General features: G+C 36.8%; 1 protein-coding gene across 1 annotated transcript in view; it reads right to left on the minus strand.

Moving 5' to 3' along the window:
- The window catches only part of LOC150088278 (protein adenylyltransferase SelO, mitochondrial-like), a 471,795-nt gene that overhangs the window by 186,250 nt on the left and 258,955 nt on the right, over nt 1-26,590 (minus strand). Inside the window, exon 9 of the mRNA XM_090370666.1 lies at nt 19,868-20,068. Coding sequence (XP_090226792.1) covers nt 19,868-20,068 — 201 coding nt within the window. The remainder of the gene's footprint in view (nt 1-19,867; nt 20,069-26,590) is intronic.

Here is a 26,590-nt window from a genome sequence, read left to right on the forward strand (position 1 = left end):
CTATTCTCATGCTGACCGAGATTACCCCCAATAGTCATATCCCAATCAGTATCTCGGTGACATCATTAGATTCAACAAGGATGCTGAATTTTGATCTGCACTCGCTTTACCTCCATGTGAATTTCAGGCTGATCTGCTAATAACATTGGTCATCACCAGGCACTAATTTATTGTTATCACCAATTCCATTCTGGCCTCTAGTACTGCCAGTGAAGATGGAGTCCCCCCAATTCTCACTACGATGCCTTAAGTTCTCAAGTAACAGGAGAGATATCATAAGTTTTAGGTGTGCATGTGTCTTAATATCCGAAGATATTAAGACACATATCCCAATTACACGCAGCCGCTTGCACAACAATAAAACCCATCTTTGAATAGGGATTCCATTTTATCAGAATTACACTAAAATGGAATTTCGCAATAACAAACCTCTTTCCCATTTGCTGAACAACAACAATGGCTTAAACCATGCGTATATAAACAGTACATATCCATACAAAAACTTATCAACAAATGATTAATGCAGGCTCACTGTTACACTTAAGCTACTTTTCTGACTAAACTTCTACACTGTTCTGGGATATGTGTTACTGGAGAGTCCCACCACCAGCCCTTAGAGCAGCTCCTAAGCAATACCTCCATTAAACTTGACACCACCTTTCAGGTCATTTTCTGCCAGCTCAGATGCTTCCACTTGTCCAAGAGGTAGATGCTGACTTCAACACATTTGTGGAGAACAAATTGTATCAAAAATGCATCCAGGATCATGTTTTCTTTGAAAAGAGCTCCTCTTAATTGCTAGCTACCACCAGACCATCTACCATGAACAACAGGTGATGGTAGATGGTCTTCGAAACAAGCTCCCTAAGATGGAAGTTTGTTTAGAAGACAAACAATAACAAAAGCCTTAGATCCCCCACTGGGAACTGGGCATGCATTTCCTCATCTCCAGTATACAAGGACCTTCCCTTCCCTTCCCTTCCCTTCCCTGGATGCTCCCATAATTATAGCTGAAAGTTGCCGACTTCTTTTTTTGATGCTTCTGTTAATATAATTTCATAGATTCACTACCTCAGGTGCCTTATTATGTTAAGCTTCAACAATTTCTCTCTCACTCTCCTTTCATCCATCTCAAAATCATTTAGCTCCATGTAATTTGATATATAGTGCTACCATTACAAGAATGAACAAGGGTGCTGCTATATAAAATCTATTTAAGAAGTTCAAGGATTAGGAAACTAGAGAAAAAGAGGGTTGATAAAAATCATACTTATATTATAGACCAAATCTCCAGGGGCTCACATCTAGTGAGTATGGGTTTGGCACACCCAGGGTCCTGAGCTAGATATAATCATTCTTCTCTTTCTTGGTGAGTCCTTTCTACTTCTGACTCTCTCTCTCTCTCTCTCTCTCTCTCTCTCTCTCTCTCTCTCAGGGTAACTCAGGAATTTTTTTAGCTCGTGTAGCATAAGCCTCGGTCTTCCTTGAACCCTATGGCTAATAATAATAATAAGACCAGAATTCATCCTTTACATTATTTTGTTACCGATTAACCTTTGTTCAATATTAAAATTAATGTAAAACCTATAACCCCTTTGCTTCACAAGTATTCTACATCTGGTGGTGACCTTGATTTCATTTTGTGGCAATACAATTATATTTCTGATATCTCCAGCCCTAAAAAAATTCCTCATGTGTAAACTTTTTTCTTCTTTTCTCATTAAGCATGCTGCTGGTTTTGTTAGGATAGATCATTCTCCCATCATCTTCTTGGCCTTCCTCTACTTGTGTGTAAATACAGATGGAAAATATCAATTGTTTGTCAGCAACCTGAGCAGCAGCAACATCAACTGTTATACTATTTATATCTAGCAGACCAATATGATTCGTCCCTTTCCTTCTACTGTTTACATAAAGGCAGATTACAAGAAGTTGCTTTTTTTTTTTGCATTCTCTGCCAGAGACTTCTTGCAATCTGAATTAGTTTACCTAACCCACTTTGTGACTTTATTGGAAACTAATTTATACCTATGATAGGTTTTGGTATCTTCAGATAATTTACAAGTATCCCATTCATTTTTCTTATCTACTACTAATCTCATCAAGTCATATGATGGTATTGAACAGTATTTGTTAGTTGACAGAGTAGCAGCTGCTACAGTTACTCCCTGAATGCTTCCCACTTAGAATTCAATATTTAGTAATATCACTAGTTGGTTCCACTGAATAGATTTTAAAAACTATCTGATACCATTGCAGTCACCTTTTAAAAAAACAAAAACCCTTCTCTTTTACCTTGACAGTAGTTTTAAGTAAATAAGTAAATCCCAAATCAGTACACCGTGACCACTGCTACTTAATGGTTCTTTTATTTGCAGATTCTTAATACATGGAATATCATCGGTTTGGCTGAAACAAGAAGAAGAAATGAATCACTTATAAGTTTATCAAGTGGAAATCTGCTGTACACCAATGGAAACAGTGAAAGGAGTGAAGGTGGAGTTGGGTTTCTGGTCCATAAAGATTTTAAAAACAACATTTTGGAATTCAAAAGTACATCACCAAGAGCGTCAAGACTAATACTCAAGATTTTTAAGAGCTAAAGATTATAATGATTTATGCACCAACATCGAGCCATGATGATGAAGAGGTTGAAGAAATGTATACCGAAATTGAGAGTCTTCTAGATGAGCAGAAAACCCACTACACTATTATTATGGGAGACGTCAATGCTAAGGTTGGAAAAAGACAAAACAGCGCAGAAAGGGGAACAATAGGAAAATTTGGAATTGGTGAAAGAAATGAAAGAGGTGAAAGACTTGTGGAATTTGCAGAATCTCAAGGATTGTCAGTAATGAACACTTTTTTCAAGAAAAGGGTGAACAGAAAGTGGACATGGAAGAGTCCAAATGGATTAACTACTAATGAAATCGACTTCATCCTCACTAACAGAAGATATATTGTGAATGATGTTACTGTCCTGAATAAGGTAAATGTTGGAAGTGATCACAGAATGGTAAGATGTACACTTGATATAGATGTAGGAAAGGATAGGAAAAAAGTGACTCGAGTAAATAATACAAAGGTCTTTGAGATAACAGAGAGGAGAAAAAGCAGTATGTACTGGAACTTAAGAACAAGTATGAGCTTCTGCAGACTGCTGAGGACCAAGATATCGACGAGGAATATTACTTTTTGAAAGTGATAAAGCCCAAGAAACCTACTGGGAAAAAGAAATCCAAAGAATTAGTCGAGAAACACTTGTCACGATGAACCGAAGACAACAAATGAAAAGCAAGAAAAACACTGACAGGGAGAAAATTGAGTATACTGAGTTATGCAAAGCCATTAGAAAGAGACTCAGAGAGGACATAAGAAGATTTAACACAAGAAAAGTAGAACAAGCATTAAGGGAAAACAAAGGAATTAAATCAGCAGCCATGAGCAGTAATACAGAAAGACAAATGATACTGAAACTGAAGAATAGCGATGGTGTACTTATAAACAGCAGAGAAGGCATAATTCAAATAGCAGAAGACTACTATAGAGAATTATACAAGGAGCAAGGGAATGATGCCAGCAGTGGGGAAGATGGATTGCAAAGTAGCAACACATACGACATACCCAATATTCTTCCTGATGAGGTAGAACATGAATTGAAGAAAATGAAGAATCAGAAAGCCCCGGGGGAAGATGAAGTTACTGTAGAGTTGTTAAAATTGGGAGGAAGAGACATAACACAAAAACTGGCAAGGCTCTTCACAAAGTGCATTAAAAAAGGTGTGACACCTAAGCAGTGGAATAATGCAATCATAGTTTTGCTGCATAAGAAAGGAGATAAATCAGAAATTGGAAATTATAGACCAATTAGCTTGCTATCCCAGATCTACAAGTTGTTCACAAGGGTCATTACTAACAGATTAGAAAGAATACTTGATGAGAATCAACCGAAAGAGCAAGCTGGCTTTAGGACAGAATTCTCAACTATGGATCACCTTCATGTAATATCACAGCTAATGGAGAAAGCAAATGAATATAAAACACCATTATGCCTGGCATTTGTGGATTATGAAAAGGCATTTGACTCCATACAGCATAAGGCAATGTTTCGGGCACTGGAAAGACAAGGCATTGATACCCCATATATTATGATTTTGAAGAAAATATATGAGAGTGCTACCTCCTTTATTAGACTAGACAAAGACAGTAGGAAATTTAAAATTGAGAAAGGAGTTCGACAAGGAGACACAATATCTCCGAAGCTGTTTACTGCTGTTGTTGAGGAAGCTTTCAGAAGATTAGACTGGTCGCAGAAAGGAGTCAATGTGAACGGAGAGTACCTAAACCATTTACGATTTGCAGATGACATTGTGGTCATTAGCCACGATCCCAACGAATTAGAGGAAAATCTTAATCAGTTATGCACAGCTAGTAAGGATTTTGGACTAAAGATGAATATGGCTAAAACAAAAGTAATGATGAACAAGTATGCCACAGAAAGGGAAATAATGATTGAAGGAGCAGTAATTGAAAAGGTGGAGTCATATACTTATCTGGGACAAGTCATTAGCTGTAATAATGATAAATGGCTGGAAGTCAAGAGAAGAATAAATTTTGGATGGATAGCATTCAGGAAATATAGCCACATACTGAAGAGCAATATCCCAGTTTGTCTGAAATGTAAAATAATGAACCAGTGTACACTCCCCACCATGACTTATGGAAGTGAAACTTGGGCACTCACCAAAAGAATGGAAGAGAAGCTGAGAACTACACAGCGAAGAATGGAACGAATCATATTGGGAATCAGACTGTTAGATAAGAAGAGAAACACATGGATTAGGCAACAAACTCAAGTAAAGGACATTCTTATGAAACTAAAGAACTAAAATGGTCTTGGGCAGGACACATAGCTCGAAGACATAATGACAGATGGACTAAGAAAATAACAGAATGGTATCCAAGAGGAGCTAGAAGAAATCCTGGAAGACAAAGGCGGAGATGGATAGATGAAATTCATGAGTTTGTGGGTAGTAAATGGATGGCCAGTGCTCAAAACAGAAGGAACTAGAAGGTTGCTGGAGAGGCCTTCATCCTGCAGTGGATTGAAAATGGCTGATGATGAATACATGAAAAGTTGTTGATGATAATCAGAACAAGAATATTGTTTTCTCTTGTTGCCTCATTAACATGCTGCTGTAGAAAATAGTCATCTAATAAATCTACAGAAGTTTTGCCACTGTGCGAGTGAGCAATGCATAAGTTCCAAAGTTAAAATCCCCCATTAGAAAACATTCTGATTTACTATTCCATTTCATCTGTAAAGTTTTACTCTTCACAGTCATCAGGCCTATAACACACTCCTCTCATTTGTCTTCCCAGTGCCTGCATCTCACCAAACTGACTCAGCCTGACCACCTATCTCAACTGGATGCACTTCCTTAGATCATTTGCTATTAACTAACAACATAACTTCTTCCCATTTCCTGTCCTATCTACAAAAGTTGTTCTTTAAGAGAGATTACAAGAAGTTTCTAGCAAAGAAAGCAGAAAAAAACAGCAAGATGTTTTTCTTTGCATAAGACACTTTTCAGTTAGCCATATGGGATGCAAATTCTGCATCCCCTATGGCTAAGTGAAACCATGTTTCTGATATCTCACATCTGGTGAGTATGGGCTTGGCAAACCCAGGGTCCTGAGCTGGATATCATCATTCTTCTCTTTCTTGGTGATGCCTTCTACTTCTCTCTCTCTCTCTCTCTCTCTCTCTCTCTCTCTCTCTCTCTCACACACACACACACACACACACACACACACACACACACACACACACACACGGGGTAACTTGGGAATTTTTTTTTTTTTTTTTTGGCTGGTGCAGCATAAGCCTCAGGCTTCCTTGTACCATATGGCTAATACTAATACTAATTGGAAGGTAAAAAGTAGTAATTTATATGGCAGCAAATTCCTTTTCAACATGGTGGAATAGTTCTGATACTGATCAAAGGGAAGATCTATTGGAATAATAATGTATACCTGCTAACAATTTGTCCCTTTGGAACATACCTCAGCATCCCTCTACATTTATGACTGTAAATGGTCAAATATATATTGATCTGACTGTATTAAACAGTACCTTTGGATGTAATATAAAGGATGGACCTCCCAAGTCCATCCTTCTTGGTCGGCAAGTGACTGTTGTGCAATAACTTTCAAAATTCTTTCAGGCCCAAATTTGATTTACTCTTGTATGATTTCCCTAGACTAAAAACATAAGGAACAAACTGGGAAAATTTTGGTGCAAAAATGAGAGAGGTAGCTATGCTTCGGGCATAGCTACCTCTCTCATTTTTGCACCAAAATTTTCGCCAAAATTGAGAGAGGTAGCTATGCCCGAAGCATAGCTACCTCTCTCATTTTTGCACCAAAATTTTCCCAGTTTGTTCCTTATGTTTTTAATCTAGGGAAATCATACAAGAGTAAATCAAATTTGGGCCTGAAAGAATTTTGGCCTGAAAGTTATAGATCAGGCCTGGCCAACCCAAATCATTCTGCGAGCCACAGTGACGAACTACGATTTTCCACAGGCCACACATAAAATAAAACAATCTTTTAAAAATAAAAAAATCAAATACCATAAAAATTAATTTTATTCATTCAGTTTTATTATATATCTACACCAATGTTTGTTTTTCATTGTGATCACTCAATTTTTTAAAGTCTACTTCAATATTGATAGTTGCACGTCTTAACTGATTTTCCAGATTTTCATGTAGTATTGAATGTAGTGTAAGGATGTATGAAATAAAAATTAAATTTTTATTTCATACATCCTTTTCAAAAATGAAATTTAATAAATTTCATTTTTGAAAAGGATGTGTCACAAATGTATGTGGCTCCGAAGGCAATCTCAATTTTTTGTGCAAAAAAATCTTAATTTGGGATACTTTTCCACTGTCACATATGTATTGTAAAAGTTGGATTTTGATGTTGTGGCGTGCATGTGTTTTAATTTATTGTTGCACTGTAAATCAGTTACAGTAGACTCTCGATTTTCCAGGATAGATGGTAAAAAACAAATCCAGGATAATCGATTTCCTGGTTAATCCAAAAATACAAAAGTTCTCGGCATACGTAAGAGACACGTTATAGGACTTCTTAATTCGTCGAGTTTTATGTAACTCGGGAATGACTTAACATATTACTACTATATTATTATTGACAAATCTGAATTCCGCTCGATACTTGTTAATGTTTGGCCATTTTCATACATCCTTATTAGTTTAATTTTCTGATCCAAATTGATGGCTTTCCTTTTGTTGGTAGATTTACTAGTAGCGCTGTCACTTATTCTCTTAGTCGGCACCATGATAACGGTCAAAATGAAATTTTCTGAAAAGAACTTCACAGGGCTAAGGGGGAAACACACTTATCACCTCACGCAAAGGCACATTTTACTAAAGCACATTTCTGGAGGTCGCATTTAAACAATTTGCACCTTCCCAGTTACTGGGCTTTATTGTTTGTGCATCTAATTATAAACGGGTAGCAAACTCGGTCTTATTGCATTTGCGATAATATCGATAGCTGGAATTGTGTGGGTTTTTACGTTATTATGGTGGAATGTGTCTCCTTCACTGAAATATTCAGTCATATAAAAAAAAAATTATACTTGTTACTTTTTTTTTGCTTGTTACTCCGTATCTCACTTGCGCAATTTGTGCATGCCATGATCGTCGTTATTGATTGCTTATTTTATTTATTTATTATTTTTCTTTTAAATTTTACAATCGTAAAATTTTTTTTTTTTAAATGAGCGAAAAAAAATTTACGTAAATCGTTAGATGCGTAAGTCGGGGACTTACTGTATCGAAAAATGTTCAGCAACCTACGTAAAAAATATTAAGATAGATAAAAAAAGGAAAAACTTATCATGTCCTATGAGCGTGTCCAATACGATGTGTCCCTTTATTTTTTGCGATGTTGATTTTTAATTCTAATAGCTTTCCTATATTTTTTTACGATATAGATTTTATATCAAGCATTAGTAGAGGCATATGATGCAAGAAAGCAAGTTTATGCAGAATCAGCCATAAAAAAAAAACCCTTCCACTTCACCCCTTCGTTCGTTCGAAATACCTGTCCAGATGCACCTTAAATTTATTAAGGCTATCAACTTCCACGACAAGGGATGGAAGTCTGTTCCACCAACCAACTACCTGCAGGCTAAAGGCAAATTTCCGCACGTCTATCCTACATCTTTCCTCAATTTGAATTTATGCCTTCTCAGATGATTATTCCGAGCAAGAAGAAGAATCCCATCAGCATTGAGCATGCTCAAACCATTCAAGGCTTTATACACCTCTATCAGGTCACCTCGCTGGTGCCTAGTCTCCAGACACTGTAATTTGTAAAACTTAAGCCTTTCTTCGTAAGAGTACCCCTTTGTTCCATTCACTAATCTTGTTGCCCTTCTCTGTACTCATTCTAGCAGCTCTACATCCTTCTTGAAGTGAGGCCACCAGACCTGTATACAGTACTCAAGGTGTGGTCTGACCATTGCCTTATACAAGGGAATAATCACCTCCTATCCTTGCTAAAAAAATTCCTGTATATCACTGACAAGACACCATGAGCTACCATTGCAGCCTGTCTGCACTGCTCAGAGAACTTCATATCTGCCTGCACAATTATCCCCAGGGCCTTTTCATTCTTTACCACTGTCAGTGTAGTACCACAGAGTTGATACGTTGCTCCGGGATTGCTGTGTCCCACATGTAGTATTTTATATTTGTCAATGTTAAACTTCATTTGCCACCTCTCAGCCCATCTGCTCAACCTTTCCAGATGCTGTTGCAGCAGCAGCATACTGTCATAGTGTCCTTAACAACCCTGCCAACCTTTGTATTGTCTCCAAACTTGGACATTAAGCTTGATATATCATCATCAATATCATTTATAAATACTGAAAACAATAATGGACCCAACACTGAACCCTGAGGGACTCCGCTAATAACCTCAGTCCACGATGAGCAGTGTCCATTGATTACCATTCTCTGTCTTCTCCCCCTCAACCACCCATTTATCCATAGCAGCAATTTGCTTCCAATGCCACACTGCTCCAATTTTTGCAGCAGTCTTCCATGTGCAACAGTATCAGAAGCCTTTCTAAGATCCAAGTATATAATATCAAAGTTATTCCCTACATCCAGTTCTTTTGTGACTGCATCGTAGTATAAAATCAAATTGGTCAGGCAAGACTTCCCCTTAACAAAACCATGCTGTGTCCGAGCAATAACTGAAGTCTTCTCTAGATGATCCTGCAGTTCTTCTTTAACCAGGGCCTCCATTAATTTTCCTGGAACAGAAGTTAAACTCACAGGAGGATCAAAGGCCGATCAAAGGAGGATTTTTGATCCTCCTTTTTGAATTGGGGTCACATTTGCACATCTCCAGTCTGTGGGTACCTCCCCTGAGTCCAAGGAAGCTCTCATAATTATGGCTAAGGGTTTGCTTACTTCCTTTGCTGCCTCCTTTAATGTAACTGGATAGATCCCATCCACCCCAGGTGCCTTTCTTGTGTTTATCTTCAAGAATTTCTCCTCCACTGTACTCTCAGTTAATACAAGATTCTCTAGCTTACTGCCGGAGTTGAATATACCTCTGGCATTCCCCTTGCTGAATAACTCCTCATGTGTGAATGTCGATGCAAATTATTCATTTACTTTGTTAGCTACCTGAGCAGGATCATCAACAGTTGACCCATCGATATCAAGTGGACCAATCTGATTCATCCCTTCCTTCAAGAGTTTACATAAGTAAAGAACACTTTGCTGTTTTTCTTTGCATCCCTTGCTAAAGATTTCTTGTAATCTGCCTTTCCCTGCCTAACCTCGTTTGTAAGTTGGTTACAGATCAACTTGTATCTATCATAGGTTTCTGTGTTATGTGTTAATTTGTATGTATCCCATGCATTTTTCTTCTATGTCACATGTCTCATTAGTTCATCTGACATCCATTTAGGCCTGAACCTTAAAAAAATTGCTTAGTTGATATGTAAAGCCTAGTAGCTTCCAAGATAAGTTCTTTGAATGCTTCCCATTTTGAGTTTGCTGTTGGTAACATCATCAGTTGGTCCCACTGTATAGAATTTAAATACCGTCTCAGACAATCGTAGTTGCCTTTATGAAAGCAACAACCCTTCCCTTTACCACTGATGGTAGTTACCCTTTGAGTAAATCTCACTTCAGCACACTGTTATCACTGCCACCTAGTGGTTCCTTTATCTGCAGAATCTTAATGCATGAAGAATCACTACTGATAATCAAATCAAGAGTATTACTCCCTCCCCCCTTCCTATCCTGTCTATCCTTTCTGTAGACGTTGTACTCCCCAAATTGCAGTTCTGCATCCCTTATATCTGTGTGACACCACGTCTCTGATATCCCAACAATATCTGCCTTTGATGTTTTGAGCAATACCTCAAATTCATCAAATTTATTTCCCAAACTCCTAGCATTGGTGTACACACAAGTATACATGCACCTGTTTCTATTCTTAGCTACCCTAATACAATCCATGTTTTACTTGTACCGCAATGACTCCCAGCAGTCTCTGAAAATTCCTGCATCTTGTTTTTCAGGCTTCTGCTCATTCCAATAGAAGCAGTGCAAGAATCACTTTCACCTCTGCCACTGGCTACTGTTAATCTATTAGTCTTTGTATCCCCCCAAGCTAGCAGGTTTTCCGACCCACCTAACACTGCCTCGATAGCATCAGCAAATTTTCTTGCACCCTTTCTATTTAAGTGTATCCCATCCCTGTAGAAGCAGTCTCTCCTGTTAACAAGTACAGTCCAGGCTGAAAAAAATTCTACTCCTTGAGTATTGCACAATCTTTCCAGGGCTGAATTGATCGACAAGGCTCTCATCATATACTCCTGCTTATCATGTCTGAGCAGAATTGCAGACACTTTCAAATTCAACCCTAATTGACGGCTTGTTTTTCAACAGTGACCTGTAACAGTTAAGTAATTCTGCCGGTCTCCTACTCTTGATATCATTAGTTCAACGTGTACAACTATATCACCTTTTGTGCCCTCAAAAGATGATATCCGCTGTACAACGTCATCAACCTTTGCCCCTGGCAGACATACCCTGGTTCTGTTCCACCTATCCTTTTTACGAAGCATGTTCTCCGTTACCCTGACAATGGAGTCACCAACAACTACTAGTTCCTGTGGGACTAGCACATTCTGCCTTGGGGGTTGCCGCTGTGTTGCGTGATGAACAAGTGCAAGCTCTGGTGTTGATGTGGGCAGCTGAGAGCCTGATGGGCCCCTCAATTTAGTTCCTTCGAGGGCATCCACCCTGTCCTTCAAGCTCTCATATAGGCCAATAACAACGCTGAGTTGTTGCCTGATTTTGTTACACTCCTTGCATCGTGCACACACAACGATATCCCTCATGGCAATATCATGTCCCGTACCCGATTGTCCACAAACATCATGCAAGCAGTGCATTTTAAAAGGCTGTGTTTCAGAGAGATCAACTGCACCCCCCCCCCCCCCCAAATTCTCCCCTGAGCCATGGCACTCCCATTACCTTGAGCCTTTTGCTTTGCTGCTCTGGTCTGAGTCATGATTTAATTTCAATAAAATTTCAATTTCAGTACAAAATTATAACCCTAAACTTGTATCCCAGCACAGGTATAACACTATATATATTTTTCAGTATCGAGTATTATCTACGAGTTCTGTTTATATAACTTCTGTATCAAGTTATATATTAATTAATTATGTTACTAATTCGTTATATACATTTAGTTAAAAGTACAATTTAATTGACAACGAAGTGTAACAAATTTAATAGATTTTACTGATTAACTGACAATACTAACGCTATCTAGTTCGGAATATAACGTATCGTATAACAAAGGCGGCAAATTACGAAGGGTAAATATACGGACACTTAAGTATTAATTAACTTCCAAATCTCGCTGTCTCAATTCAGAATAAACTAACGATCCTCACTATGTCTATAAGCTACTTACAGAAAATAATAGCTAAATCTCAAAGCGTCCCTTTATTTTTTTAAGATGTTGCGTATGGTTTGATCACCAACATTATAATGGTTCTTTGAGGATTTAATGGATGCACCGTTTTCAAACTTTTGAAAAATTTCATGTTTTTGTTTAACTGAAAACACAACTCTTTTTGCGTGTACCCATCATTTTCGTGATTTCTAAACAAAAAAAAAAATCTGACATCCCTCACATAAATAGCGAAACAAAATTTGTCTTTTTGCGCTGCAACAGAACAGAACAATCGTCGCAATGCACTAAATCAAACTAAAGATTTGGTCTCTCTTTTTTTTTGAGGTGCGGGTGTGAGGACAGCGGGGATTGCAAGTTAATAGGTACACTAATCTCAACTTACAATGCTGTTTGTCGCTTATATACGACTTGCAAAATATCTGTTCATATCTATTCTAGTTATTTATTTATTTATTATTTTTTTTTAAATTTGGCAGTCTTGAAGTGTCCCGGTTAATCCGATCCTGGTTAATCGAGAGTCTGCTGTACTTCCATCTGCAGAGTTTCCAGGACAGTGGAAACGTCAATGTGAAATGGAGAACAGAATATCTCAAACATTTTGCGAGTTCTCAGAAACGATGATTTTTCAAGGAGTCGAGAAGTCATTATTTGTCAGGCCTAGTGTAGCTAGTGAATGATTTCACAATGATGTAGTCAGTAGCATAAAAAATAATGTGGCAGGCCATATATAGTCTGCTGGTTGGCCTAGCCTGTTATAGATGATATTGTTCAACTCCCTGTGTTGACACAGATTGAACAAGTGCAAAAACTAATCATGTCTGTTTGCAATTATTCCTTTAAGAAAAAGAAAAGACGGAATAACTATGTGCCTTGGTGGACTCAAAATCTGACAAATTTGAGAAATCAACTAAAATCTGATTTTCAGAGAGCGAAATGAGGAAATAGGCCTAGAGACGAAGTGGACCATCTGGCTGATGCTTTACAATTTGGTCAGATGTCTCTACTATAATAATAATTATAAAGAGAAAAAATTGGCCTGAGAACATCTGGAACATTAAATGACGAGCCTTGGGGGATGGCATACAAGATCATTGCTGATAAGATCCATCTCAGTGAGATTTTCTCCTTCATATTAACACCTGATAGACAGGAGACTCTTACTTGGTCGGACTCAATGAATGTCACCTTGGATAAGCTTATCCATCAATATGTTTCTGTTCCAGAAAGCACTCAACAATAATACATAAGATTTTGTCATTTGGCTTACTGCGGTTTAGTTCCCAAGCAACCATTCACAAAAGAAGAAATCAGACAAACAATGGAATCAACTAGGGATGGCAAGTGTCCCAGTTTGGACTTGCTGGAGGTTGCTGTGTCAAAAAGAGTGTGGTGGGTTGCTTTGCAGTTGATTTCAAACCTTTTCAATAAATATCTCTGTGATGGCTCTTTTCTAAGTCCTTGGAAAAGAGCTAATCTAAAAATCATAATTAAAAATCCTGAGAAGCCCTCTAATGAACCCTTGTCTTATTGGCCCACTGCCCTTCTTCCAGATTTGGTGAAGGTGGTTGAAAAACTGATTGCTGGAAGGGTTCCAACATATTTCCATGGAAAGGATTTACAAGTTTCAACTCAATTTGGCTTTTCTAAGGGCAAGTCTGTGGTTGATGCGATCAGGTCTGTCATGAACTCAGTTTTGGCTACAGACTCTAAGTACGTCCTCAGTCTCTTCGTGGACTTCAAAGGGGCTTTTGACACTGTATGGTGACAAAGTGTCCTGGCGAGGTTCAGGGAGGCTGGGGTGTCTGCCCTATTTACCGACTTATCTCTAATTATTTCAGCGATAAAAGTCTTATTGTTCATATTGCAGTGTGTTACCAGGGCAGCCCTCAGGGATCTGTTCTAGGCCCAATTTTCTGGAATGTGATCATTGGCGGATGGCTACTGTACAACATGAAAAGATTCTTAAGACAGCGTATGCAGATGATTTAGTGGTGTTGATTTATGGTGAGTCAAAATTAGAACTTGGAGAGAGAGAGCAAATGATATACTGGACAACTTAAATAATTGGTGTAAAGTTCACAAACTTGAAATTTCCCACAAAAACTAAGCAAATACTTTTAAAAAGGTATTTTAACCTAAATGGACCCCCCATCTATAAAACTGAACGGTAATGTCATACAAATAGTTAGAACATATACACTGATGAGCCAAAACTTTATGACCACCTACCTAATATGATGTTGATCCTCCACGTGCAGCCTAAACAGCTTGTATACCTGGTGAGGCATGGATCTACAAGATTTCTAAATGTGTCTTTTGGTATTTGGTACCAACACGTAACCAGCAGATCCTTTAACTCCTGTAAGGTCCATGGTTGAAACGCTGCAGATCAGAGTTGTTGTTCCAACACAAACCACAGATGCTCGATGGGACTGATGTCTGGGGAATTTGGAGGTCAGGGCAATACTTCGAAGTCTTCCTCATGTTCCGCAAACCAGTCTCAAACGATCCAGGCGGTGTGGCATAGTGTATTATCCTGCTGAAAGAAGGCACCACCACAGAGGAAGACTATTGCTGACTAGGTACACCATGGAAGGGTGTACCTAGTCAGCAATGATGTTTAAGTAGGCGGTAGATGCCAGCATGCCTGGCATATGGATGACTCGACCCAGGGTACCCCAGCAGAACCTCAAACAAAGCATGACACAACCACCGGCTTGTTTTCGTCCCACAGTTCATCCAGGCGCCATCACTTCCCAAGGTAAATGACACATACATACCCGGCCGTCCACATGGTGAAACAGGAAATGTGATTCATCAGATCAGATGACTTTCTTCCAATCACTCAAGATCCAGTTTCAATACCTGCATGCCCATTGTAAGCACTGTGGCCAGTGAACCATGGTTAGCATAGGCACTTGGAGTGACCTGTGGCTATGCAGCCCCATTTTCAGCTAGAAACTGGGGCTATGCAGCCCCATTTTATAGTTACTAAAGGAGCATGGGGTTCTACCCCATGCTCCTTTAGTAATTAGAACTTTAAAATTCCTTCATTTGCCTAGAACTTTAAACTTGACTCTAAAAGTATTTTCCTTCCAACAATCTGTTACACTTCTGGTGCTTGGGGCTTGCGAGTTACTAATTGTTCAGTCAATAAAACAATGCAAGTGCAGTTTTTCTTCCTTTTCCTACCTCTAGAACATATAGAACAGTTTCTACAATAGCCTTACAAGTTCTGAATGGAAAATTACCTATTTACTACAAGGTTTTATTTCAACATTTTCAATATTTTAGAAGAAAGGGTTACCAGCTAGAGTTGGTAATTATTATATAGATTTAAACACACCTATGAAGGATGATAACACTAGAATCCAAAGTGAGTTTACACAGGATTGGCAGACTATTTGGGCTACTGCTGATTGGGCAGAATGACTAATAAGTTTTTTCCTAACATTACAGAGTTGAACAACTGAACTGGTTAAACCCAGGACTGAATGTAACTTTTTTGTTGACTGGGCATGGCAGTTTAAATTACAAGTTATTTATGTTTGGTCTGGCTGCCTTCCGTTATGTAAATGTGGTGCTCAGGAGGCAGTAGAGCACTTAATACCAGATTGTTACTTATTTTTGGATTTAAGAAATAGTTTACAAATGTTAACCAATGTTTATAATGTGGATGAGTTCCTGAGATTTTTTTGGCAAGTAGAGACTACTTCCTGGCTCTTTCTGAATTTGCCAACAAACTGTTCAGAAAGGGAATTTATAGTGCTGAACCTGATGTAAATGAGCAGTAAGGCACGATTTTATTTTGCATAAATGGGTAAGCAGTGGTTTTGGAAGCTAACTTGTAACTGATGTGTTTACTCTAGCTGGTACTAGGTGTTCCAACTTGCATATACACTCTTAATAGTTTACTACATTTGATGGTAATTAATGTTAAGTATTATTAGAGTATTCACGAGTGCTGAATTATATTACTGAGGCTGATTTTGAATAGATTTGATAGAGCTGCAGCCATGGGTATGGTTGCAACAGAACATTTGATGTTGAGGAGTTGTTGAGCTGATAAATGTTATCAAGTTTTTTTTTTTTTTTTTAATGGAGTAAATAATGTTGTTAAGGCTGTAGTGACGGAGTTTCATAACTGTTGAACTGACAGACCTTTAATGTAATTTAAATTAAATTGTTCATTGCTGTATGCTGATAATGTACCTCTCGTAATGTCTTTTGTGCATATCCTTAAGTGAGAGGGCTGTTATATTGTTAAGACGTTTTAGTAGTTTCTTGGTTTTATTCAAGTACTTGTCTGGATGAGGTTAGAACTTAACAAACCCAGTTCCACTGATAACTGAAAAAAAGATAAATTTAAACATGCTGCCCGGATCTTGTGATACCAAACTTGAACTTTTAATGACAAACTGTCTTGGAAAAAGGAAATTCACTATGATGGAGCTGAAACGAGGCTTATGCGACTCCAGTAGCAAGTTAAATCCTTTGAATGTTTAAATAGTAATTTAATATTAATAATTACATGAAAAAACAATAGATAGTATGAATCAGAGCTGTAATACTCAATATGTTCTACGTTGATAATAATATTAGTAAATTAATAAGAGGAGTTTACCTCAATATAGTACGTGGAACACTTCCGTATGATACTCTCCAGAAATTAGAACGGAAAAAACGAAAAAATCGACAACTTACCGGTACATTAAAGTAAAATATAAATAATTAAATAATCAATTTAACACAAACCAAAATCAATTCAAAACAATTAAAATTCAAATTAACGCAATTAAAAGAATTAACGAAAATATTCAAAACGATTTTCCTTCCAAAAATCGTTTTGAATATTTTCGTTAATTCTTTTAATTGCGTTAATTTGAATTTTAATTGTTTTGAATTGATTTTGGTTTGTGTTAAATTGATTATTTAATTATTTATATTTTACTTTAATTATTTATATTTTACTTTAATGTACCGGTAAGTTGTCGATTTTTTCGTTTTTTCCGTTCTAATTTCTGGAGGGTATCATACGGAAGTGTTCCATGTACTATATTGAGGTAAACTCCTCTTATTAATTTACTAATGAAAAAACAATAATATACATGCAAGTATGCATGTATATTATTGTTTCATCTCCAGTGTTTGGGCGACACTTAGAGCCAAAAGTTAATTAACAGAATTAATAGTTGGTGGTCAAAATGCTTTGTAGCTTTGATGTTAAAGAGCTGTTGGCTTTAGATGTTTTGTTCCGTCACTTTATGGACTGCTGTATATGGACACCAAACACTGCCTCAATAGCACTGAAACCACCTAAGCTATTCTTGCACCTAAGCATATGCCATCCCTGTGGAAACAGCATCGTGTTAAACAAAAACACAGAACAAACGGTGAAAAATTCTATCCCATGAGGCTTCAGGGCTAAATTGACTGACAAGGCACTCGTCATTTACTCCCTCCTATCATGTCTGGGAATGACAGAAGGGATTAAATGACAAACACAAACAGTTTCAAAATTAATCCCAACTCTTGATTTTATCTCAAAATTTGTTTAGATAAATCTAAAGTAAATCCTTCTTAAACAAATGCTCAGATTTCCTACTCTTAATTTCATTAGTACCAATGTGTAAAACAATATCATCTTTTGCACCCTTAAATGGTGCCATATGTCATCAATTTTTGTCCTGTCAGGTATACCTTCGTCCTATTCCACCTATCCTATTTTCAAAATATATATCCTGTTTCCACAACAGTAGTCACCAACTATAGCTACCTCCTGAGGCACTACCATGCTCTACTGTGGACAATCTTGTTTTTTCTTGCTTTGGGGATCTTTTTCGATCACTCAGCTGCCCACCACAGTGCCTGAAGGTTCCCTCTTTTTAATTTCTTTGAGAGCATCAACCCTATTCCTCAAGCTCTCATATAAGCCTGTCAGAAAACTGACTTGGCACTTAAGTTCCTCACATTCTCTGCAAGGAAGCACTCAGAACTCAGGTGGCATGCTGGCTTAATGTGCTAAGCAGTGTTGTCCCAGAACTATTGAAGCAGATTGGAGACAGGAACCATTAAAAGAAGAGCTGGCCAGATCGCCTGAGGACTACATCAACCAGAACAAACCAACACTCTGGCTCTAACAGCAAGACAGAACTCCACAGTATCCTGTCATCAACTGTCTCTTGAGTTTGTGCGACCACAGGGCGACCATTAACATTAAAAGGGGTACCACAACTGTGCAATTCAAGTGGACTCTAGACAAGGAAGTCAGTGGTTTGTATTCCATTAACCCCCAAACAACCCAGAGCTTGTCAAAACTGGTGCCAAGAGCATGTGATTTAGAGCTGTGTCAAATGGGGTAGAGTTCTGTTCTCTGACGAGTCCTGTTTTAGCCTAGAAACAGATTCTAGACATTTCATCTGGAGAAAATGAGGAATCATTGGCATCCATCCAACATCAGAGGAAGAGACAGTTAAGGAGGAGGCAGTGTTTTTGTGTGGGGAAGAATAAGTTTACAGATGATACAAGAGTTGGCAGAGTAGTTAATGACAGTCATCAGGGTGAGAAATGGCAATTGAAATTTAACATTGACAAATGCAAGGTGCACGTGGGTAGCAGTAACCGCAGAGTAACTTATCAGCTATGTAGTACTACACTCAGGGTAGTGGAGAATAAAAAACTACTGTGCAGTCAGACATGAAATTCTCTGAGAAGTACAGATATGCTGTAAGGATAGCTCATAGGGTTTTGTCAACAACATACAGAAACTTTGCTGGCAGGGGTAGGGAGGTGATTATCCCTTTGTATAATAATGCTATAGTTAGGCTGCATCTTGAGTATTATATACTATATTATACAGAGGTCTAGAGGTTTCAATTTAGGAGGATTGGTTGTTATTTGGTTTTTAGGAGCATTACAACTAAGGCATATTGCTCCGGGATATGCGATGGTCATTCCCTGACCTTTCCGCATCCTCCGTATTTGGTGGTGATGGGCTCGAACCCCGGGTCTAATCAAGAAGCGCAATTTAGGAGGAATGTAGATCTGCTGGGATGGGTGCAGAGAAGGGCAGCCAGATTGGTGAAGGAAACAAAAGGGTGATCTTATCTAGAAAGGCTTTAGTTCTGCAAACTGCAGCATCTCGAGGCCAGGAACCTGCACGGAGATCTGACTGAGGTGTTTAAAGACTTGAATGGATTGAGTAAGCTGAATGTTAATGGTGTTCTTCCATTTGCTGAGACTAAACACATGAGGGTACATAAATTCAAGTTGAGGAAGGATGATTGCAGGATAAATGTGTGAAAGTTGCCTTCAGCCAGGGGGTGCTTGATTGTCAGAACAGACTTCATCTGTTGTTGTGGAAGTGGATGGGTTGAATAAATTTTTGGAAGGCACAGCTGGGTGAATTTTTTTTTTTTTTTTTTGTTTTTTAAGTTTGCTTTCTTGCATCATTTGCTACTAATAACAATAATGATCAGTGGTCACAGCCCTCTTCATATTTTTGATAGGGGTACCACAACTGTGCAGAGTTACTGAGAATAGATTCTTGAACCCTATGTGCTAATTTTTAGGGCTGCGGTTGGTCCAGATTTTCTTTTCATGCATGAGTAGTGCCACTGGTGTAGAGCTCAAGTAGTAAAGGCATATCTTGAAATTGAAGATATCCAACAACTTGCATGGCCAGCATGATCACGAGACTTTAAAAACACCACAGAGGGGCATCTGTGGTGTTTTGTCACCACTATCAGGTTAAAAAGTGTATTGCTCCTGTTAAATTTTTTATAAAAATTTTATTTTGTAATGTGCGACTCACCTGATATCCATATTAGATTCGGCAGACTTTAGAAATATCTCCAATGAGCAGCAGTTTTCCAAAAGCTTTTCCTTTAAAACTTGCAGAGAGCTTTCATGATCAGGTAACCTTGGAAGTGTCAATAAGGAAAGACTTCGAAAACTGTTAGTAAAATCTGCTCCAGTTACTTCCATTGTCTTCATGAAATCTTCAATGAGAAGCCTGACATTCAATAAATGGAATTAAAATATTTAAACAGAATTATATATTTTTTTGAAAAAAAAAAATATATATATATATATTTACCAGTTACATCATGGTAAATATATATTTTTATGGAGTAATGTATAATTTTAACTAGTATATTGAATGGATTTGAATCCACAAAGAAGAAAGTTTAATTTAGCAAAAGCTCTTTTAACGCAGTTTAATTTCACAGTCTCTATCCATTTTAAATTTATTTTTAAAATGTTCAGTTTCTGGACTATGCAAAAAAATTAAAACTATGCTTCAATGGATATTGTTAAATTAATATATAATAAACCCAGTAGGAAAAAATTAGAAACAGACTGGGTCAATCTATAAGTAAACATTACTGATGCAAATAAAATGAGCAACTTCTAAAATTCCAGCCATGAATCTAATAATCAGACCAAAATAAAGGAAAGAAACAAAATTCTGAAGATTTTACAGAATACTCTCGACTTTAGAATCTTCAACAGCAAACTTTGGAAAATTCTCTCTCTCAGCAGCACATATTTAATAAAAAGCCCCAGTGTAAAAAATACTTGACATGAAATATTTGACAAAAACATAGTTTTAATCATGTTACACAGTTTAAAACATTGCCTAATCAATTAGGATAGATGTGTGGGAATTAAAAGGAAAGAGTGTAGCAACACACACTAATATACATATATACAGTAGAGAGTTAGTTATTGAGAATAATTAATGTCAGACCTCTTCCAGATAGCAAAATTTTCCAGACAATCGAACGCAAGGTAAAATTAAAATTTATTTAATTAAAAAAATATAATAATAATAACTAAAAAAAAAATCACACATTTACACATGTATTTATATTCAGATAGGTATTTTGCTGCAAATTTTATGTGGAAAAAAATTAAAATAATGTTCAATCGTTTTTTGTTTTGTTTGTTGCGACCTTTGTTTTTTGATGCTAAATCACCAATAAAATAATAAATCGCACAGTTTCAGGCCGATATTATTCTTACCTACCGAATCTGGAGCTAAACTAAACATAATATGAAATGCAGAGTACAAAATATGTCATGGAAGTATAACTCTATCACACATGGTTTTCGAGTAAACCCATTAGTCTTAATCCAACATTTCACCAGATAAATGACATAAAAAACCAATAGAAATACTCTCAAAGTATTCTTAAGAGTATCAACTTTAAGAGTATTCTTAAATACTCTTTAAAGTTGACTTTAAATAACTCCAGTTTTGTTTCAAATGCTTTGACATTATAATACAATTCATTGACAAGTTTGTCTCGTCCTTGTAGTTTCATATTAAGAAAATTCAGGTGTTCACATATACCTGTTAAAAAGGCAAGATTCTACAACCATTTGGGATCTGACAGTTCTAGAACAGGTTTTAATTTTTTGTTCATAAATAGATCTATTTTGATCTTAAGTTCAAAAAATCACTTCAACATGTTACCACAACTCAGTCATCGTACTTCAGTGTGATATAACAAATCACTGTATTCGGCCTCAATTGTTTGAAGAAAATTTTTGAATTGCCGATGATTCACACCAGTCTTGCAAATAAAATTTACTGCTGATATTAACAGTTGACTTGACTGAATCTACACCCAAATATTTTCTGAAAAAAGACTTCTAGTGAATTACACAATGAAATTGCATTGTTTTTTTAATATTTTTACTCTCAAGATATTTATGAAGCATGAACCCAATTTTAGTACTGACCATATTTTTAGTGCCATCTGTCATAACTGACAATATCAAATCCCAATTCAATTTGGGGACCTCAATTGCTTCTGACACTCAAAAATATATTTTCACTTGTTGTATCTTTCAAGTTTTTTTTAATGCATGAATTCATGAACTTTTTCTACAAGTTTATTTCACACCTAAATCCTTAATTCCTAAAGTTGATCTTAAATCTTCAATTCTTTTCGTTACTGTTGATGAAGATAAACTTACAGATGCAAAATTCTTTAATTTCTCAGGACACTTCTGCAATTGCCAAACAAATTCGTTTTACAAATTCTCCATCCGTAAAGGCTCTTCCTTTTTCGGCAATGATTTGGGAGGCTTGAAAAATGGCTCTAACTGCAGAAAAATTTTGATGAGTAAAAGTTCTAATCATCTGTTGTTGACTTTGAAAAGTTTGGGTTAGTTCTTAGAGTTTTTTCTGCTGCAAAGCTCATTGAAATTTATTGTAATTTGAGGCATGTTTTGTGGTGTAGTGACATTTCATATTATATTCCTTGAATACCAACAAGGCTTCATTGCAAATAAGAAGAGTGCAAGTATCATTAATCGGTAAAAAGAAAGTAATTAATTGGCCACTGCTAATTAAAAACGTGACACTCAACATCAACTTTTTTTTTTTTTTTTAACATGATTTTTATGAGGTCACTGAAATAAAATAAAAAAATACTCGTGAATATTGAAGTAAGCAAGCACTGATGCCTTAAAATTTTATGAAAGATTTTAACATAAATTTATTTACAAATTTTAAATAAATTTTAAAGTTTATTACAAAAAGATTTATTTTTTAGCAAAGTTGATTTTTAGCAAATCATTTCCATGGCTTTTCACATGACAGGGAACATATCAAAATGTAACAGATAAAAAGTAGCCAGATAAAAAGTACCTACTTACCTGATCGTCTGTACAGTTGCTGTAATTTTAGTGTGTTCTAATATAAAATATTAATTTTTATGATCTAATTGAAATATCTGCAGGGCAGATAAAATTATTTTGCGGGCCAGTTCCAGCCTGCAGGTCGTAGTTTGGGGACCCCTGTTCTAGATGATTATGTGTGATGACAGAGCCAAATAGCTCTGAAAATGGCATAACAGTGCTTAACAAATAAATATGTTATGAATACAAAATAAGTGTTTCCTATTTACAAAAGTTTAAATCTTCAATCTAAGTCTCATCTAACGCAGGCAGGTGTTAGATCAGTTCTCTTTACAAAATAAGTGTTTGAGAAACTTCTTTTGTAAACGGTATTTAAAAAAAGCATTTAAAGAATAATTGTTTTAGCCTTCTTGGTGATGTTATTCAATTAAAAATGATATTTTTAATTTTTAGGTTAACTAATGAATAAACATAGTTGTTTCTATAATTAATATATAAATTTTAGTGCAACATAAAATGTGATTTCAGGTTGTACTAACTTGATAAAAATTACTACTTCTAATCCAATTTCGGTGTGTGTATGTGTGTGTTTAAAAAACCTACAAAAAACTTTCTAGAGCAAAAGACTAGAAATAATAGAAATCTTCTTTTGCTTCATGCAAATATAGACAATATTTGGGGGTCTAAGTGACTGGTGGGATGCAACCTGCAACCTCAGTGAACTGCCTACATACTATTCTATCCATAATAAATTTTCCAGTAAGGAAACAAGTAATGGAACAAACTAACTTTTGCACTGGCTGTCATTACTTCATTTTATATTTTCTTTTCAAGTGATATCATTTTAAGTACAGGTACATTCAAGAGAAAGCAATTGTTACTATTTTTAATGAGGAGTAAAGCTTTGTTTGCAAAACTTTTTTTGAGAAATTTTTTTTTTGAAAAATATTCTCAATTAAACCTCAATGACTATGCCATTGAGGGGGATATTCTTCATTGAGGTGATATTGGGGGATATTCTTCTAGTGTCAACAGCCAAGGTTGCCCTTGGCAAAAATCTAAAATGCTGTTGGAGTTGGTATTTAGGTCCCATCTATGAGTAAGAGTGCATTGGATTTTGTGTAAGTCCAGTTTCACAACAACCAAATCCTCTGCTTGTGCTTTCATCTTAGTGGGCCCTGGATATACATTCCCCCATGTATCTGATCTAACAGACACATGGGAATGTATATACAGGTGTTGAGGTGTGGCATCTGCACACACACACACACACACACACACACACACACACACACACACACACACACACAACACACACACACACACACACACACACACAGCAGAGAGAGAGAGAGAGAGAGAGAGAGAGAGAGAGAGAGAGAGAGAGAGAAGAGAGAGAGAGAGAGAGAGAGAGAGAGAGAGAGAGAGAGAGAGAGAGAGAGAGAGAGAGAGCTAATCTTCTTTATCACTAGGAGAGTATCAGTATACAAATTTGTCATTAGACACTGTTTGTAGAAAATATAAATAATGTGACATTGAATCCTTCTGCTACATCTTTCAAAACTTCTAACTTTTTTTTTAGACGTGAATACTCTTGGAGGTTTTTTGTTGTTCCTTCCTTAGCCAAATTTACAATTTCAGATGTACTGTTCAACTTTTTCAGACATGCCTCATGAAACAAAACTAATGTTTGTTTATTCCTGCACTAACTATTCATGGTTTTATTAGATTTCTAAAGTAAGAATGAAGCTTTCTAATTGTGGTTATTCCCCCTGGTGTTCTGGATAGGTGAGAGTTGCGAGCTTGCAATTTTATCACTCGATGAAATCCTTCCTACGATAATGAGTTTAGCATTAGCATTAGTAGAGGCATTTGATGCAAGAAAGCAAGCTTATGCAGCATCAGCCAAAAAAAAAAAAAAAAAACCCACTTCCACTTCACCCCTCTGTTCGTTCAAAATACCTGTCCAGCTGAGCCTTAAACTTATTTAGGCTATCAACCTCCACCACAAGGGATGGAAGTCTGTTCCACCAACCAACCACCCGCTGGCTAAAGGCAAATTTCCGCACGTCTATCCTACATCCGTCTTTCCTCAATTTGAATTTATGCCCTCTCAGGTGATTTTTCTGAGCTAGAGGAAGAATCCCATCAGCATTGAGCATGCTTAAACCATTCAAGGCTTTATACACCTCTATCAGATCACCTCGCTGGTGCCTAGTCTCCAGACACTGTAATTTGCAAAACTTAAGCCTTTCTTCGTAAGAGCACCCCTTTGTTCCATTCACTAATCTTGTTGCCCTTCTCTGTACTCGTTCCAGCAATAGAGTTTATCTCTATTTCTTACATCCCTTATTACCTGGGCACGTCGGATCGTCTCAATAGAATTTTACGCACTTACCATATATGGTGTGTGCAATTCCCAGGTAGGAAATTGCATTCCATATTTCCAGAGGTGCTTTCATCACCTATTCCTCCCTTTTTTGTAGAGTGGTTACCATATTACGTGTCTAGATGATTGCAGGATGTGCTATGTTGGTGAGACTGCCACAAGGTTAAAAGATCGTGTCTCAGAGCATGAGTTGGCACTGCTAAGTTTGAAAGCTCTGCTGTTGCTGAACATTACTGGGTCGAGCAGCATAACCTTGATCCCGATGCGATATTGAAACCGTTGACTTCACATGATTACCCTCAGTGTTCATGGCTCGAGGCACTCCACAGTCAGCTGTAACCATACTATGAATTGTAATAGGGGAGTTCACATACACCCCATTATTGAGTCTGCCATACTACAGTGCAATGAGTGCTGGTGTTCTTACGCATGCATAATACTGCATTACCAGCACCGGAGTTGTGATTTACAATCATGCCCAGTCATCTTCTGTTACTTTACCTAATGTATATACATACTTGGTAAATCATACACCGACTAGCTGATGGAGTGACACCTCACCCCAAAACTTCTATTTTATTGCTTTTTACTTATATTTTAACACTTTTATTTTATATCTGTTTTAGTACTTTATTTATGAATACAGTAGAACACTGGTTATCCGGAAGTCAGTTAGCCGGAATGTCAGTAATCCAGAATAATTTGAAAGGCTGATCTTTCTTCTTTTTTTTTTTTATTAACAGTAGTACAGTAAGCTCCATTTACAGTGATCATGTTTGCAAATTTAATTTTGATTATAATAAGTGAAAGATCAAGTTTACTACCTGTTTATAACAGATTGTACAAACAAAAAGCCCAATAAACCAAAAACTGCAAATTGTTTTATGGTTATGACTTCTAGAATTCTGTGTGACCTTCAGAAATATGCTGTAGAAAAACATTACAGAGACTACTGGCTCTTCTCGGAAACAATCAGTGAATTTCACATTAGTTTAGCTCCCGATTCGGTAAGAATAATATTGGCCCGGAACTGTGTGATTTATTATTTTTCTAAATTTTTTACAGTAAAATGTTCATGCTCGTTATCGGTAAGTCGAAAAACCCGAGAGCATTTAAATATCTTTCTAATTTTCCTGTTTTGTGAATGAAAAGAAAATGCTCAGTTTTAACATTGCGACGAAAAACGGAAATTATTAATAGATTTAGAAAAGGTGAAAATTTAGGAAATCTCTCCAACGTGTTTAATGTGGAGACTCTTTTCAACAATTTACAACATCAAGAAAAATACTATGTCGAAACCTGAAAATACCGCTTTAGAGAGTGCATTCACTTTATTTATTTTTTTTTTTTTGTTCAGAGCAAAGTTTAGGTGAACCAGTATCTGGCCCAATGCTGTGTGAAAAAGCATTGGCATAATGAAAATTTTAAGGCAAGCACAGGTTGGCTGAAAAACTTTAAACTGAGACACGGTATACGTGAACTAGATATTCAAGG

The sequence above is a fragment of the Mastigoproctus giganteus genome, chromosome 3 (genome assembly GCF_048544385.1).
Source record: "Mastigoproctus giganteus isolate SK-2022 chromosome 3, ASM4854438v1, whole genome shotgun sequence".
NCBI classification, from domain to species: Eukaryota; Metazoa; Arthropoda; class Arachnida; order Uropygi; family Thelyphonidae; genus Mastigoproctus; species Mastigoproctus giganteus.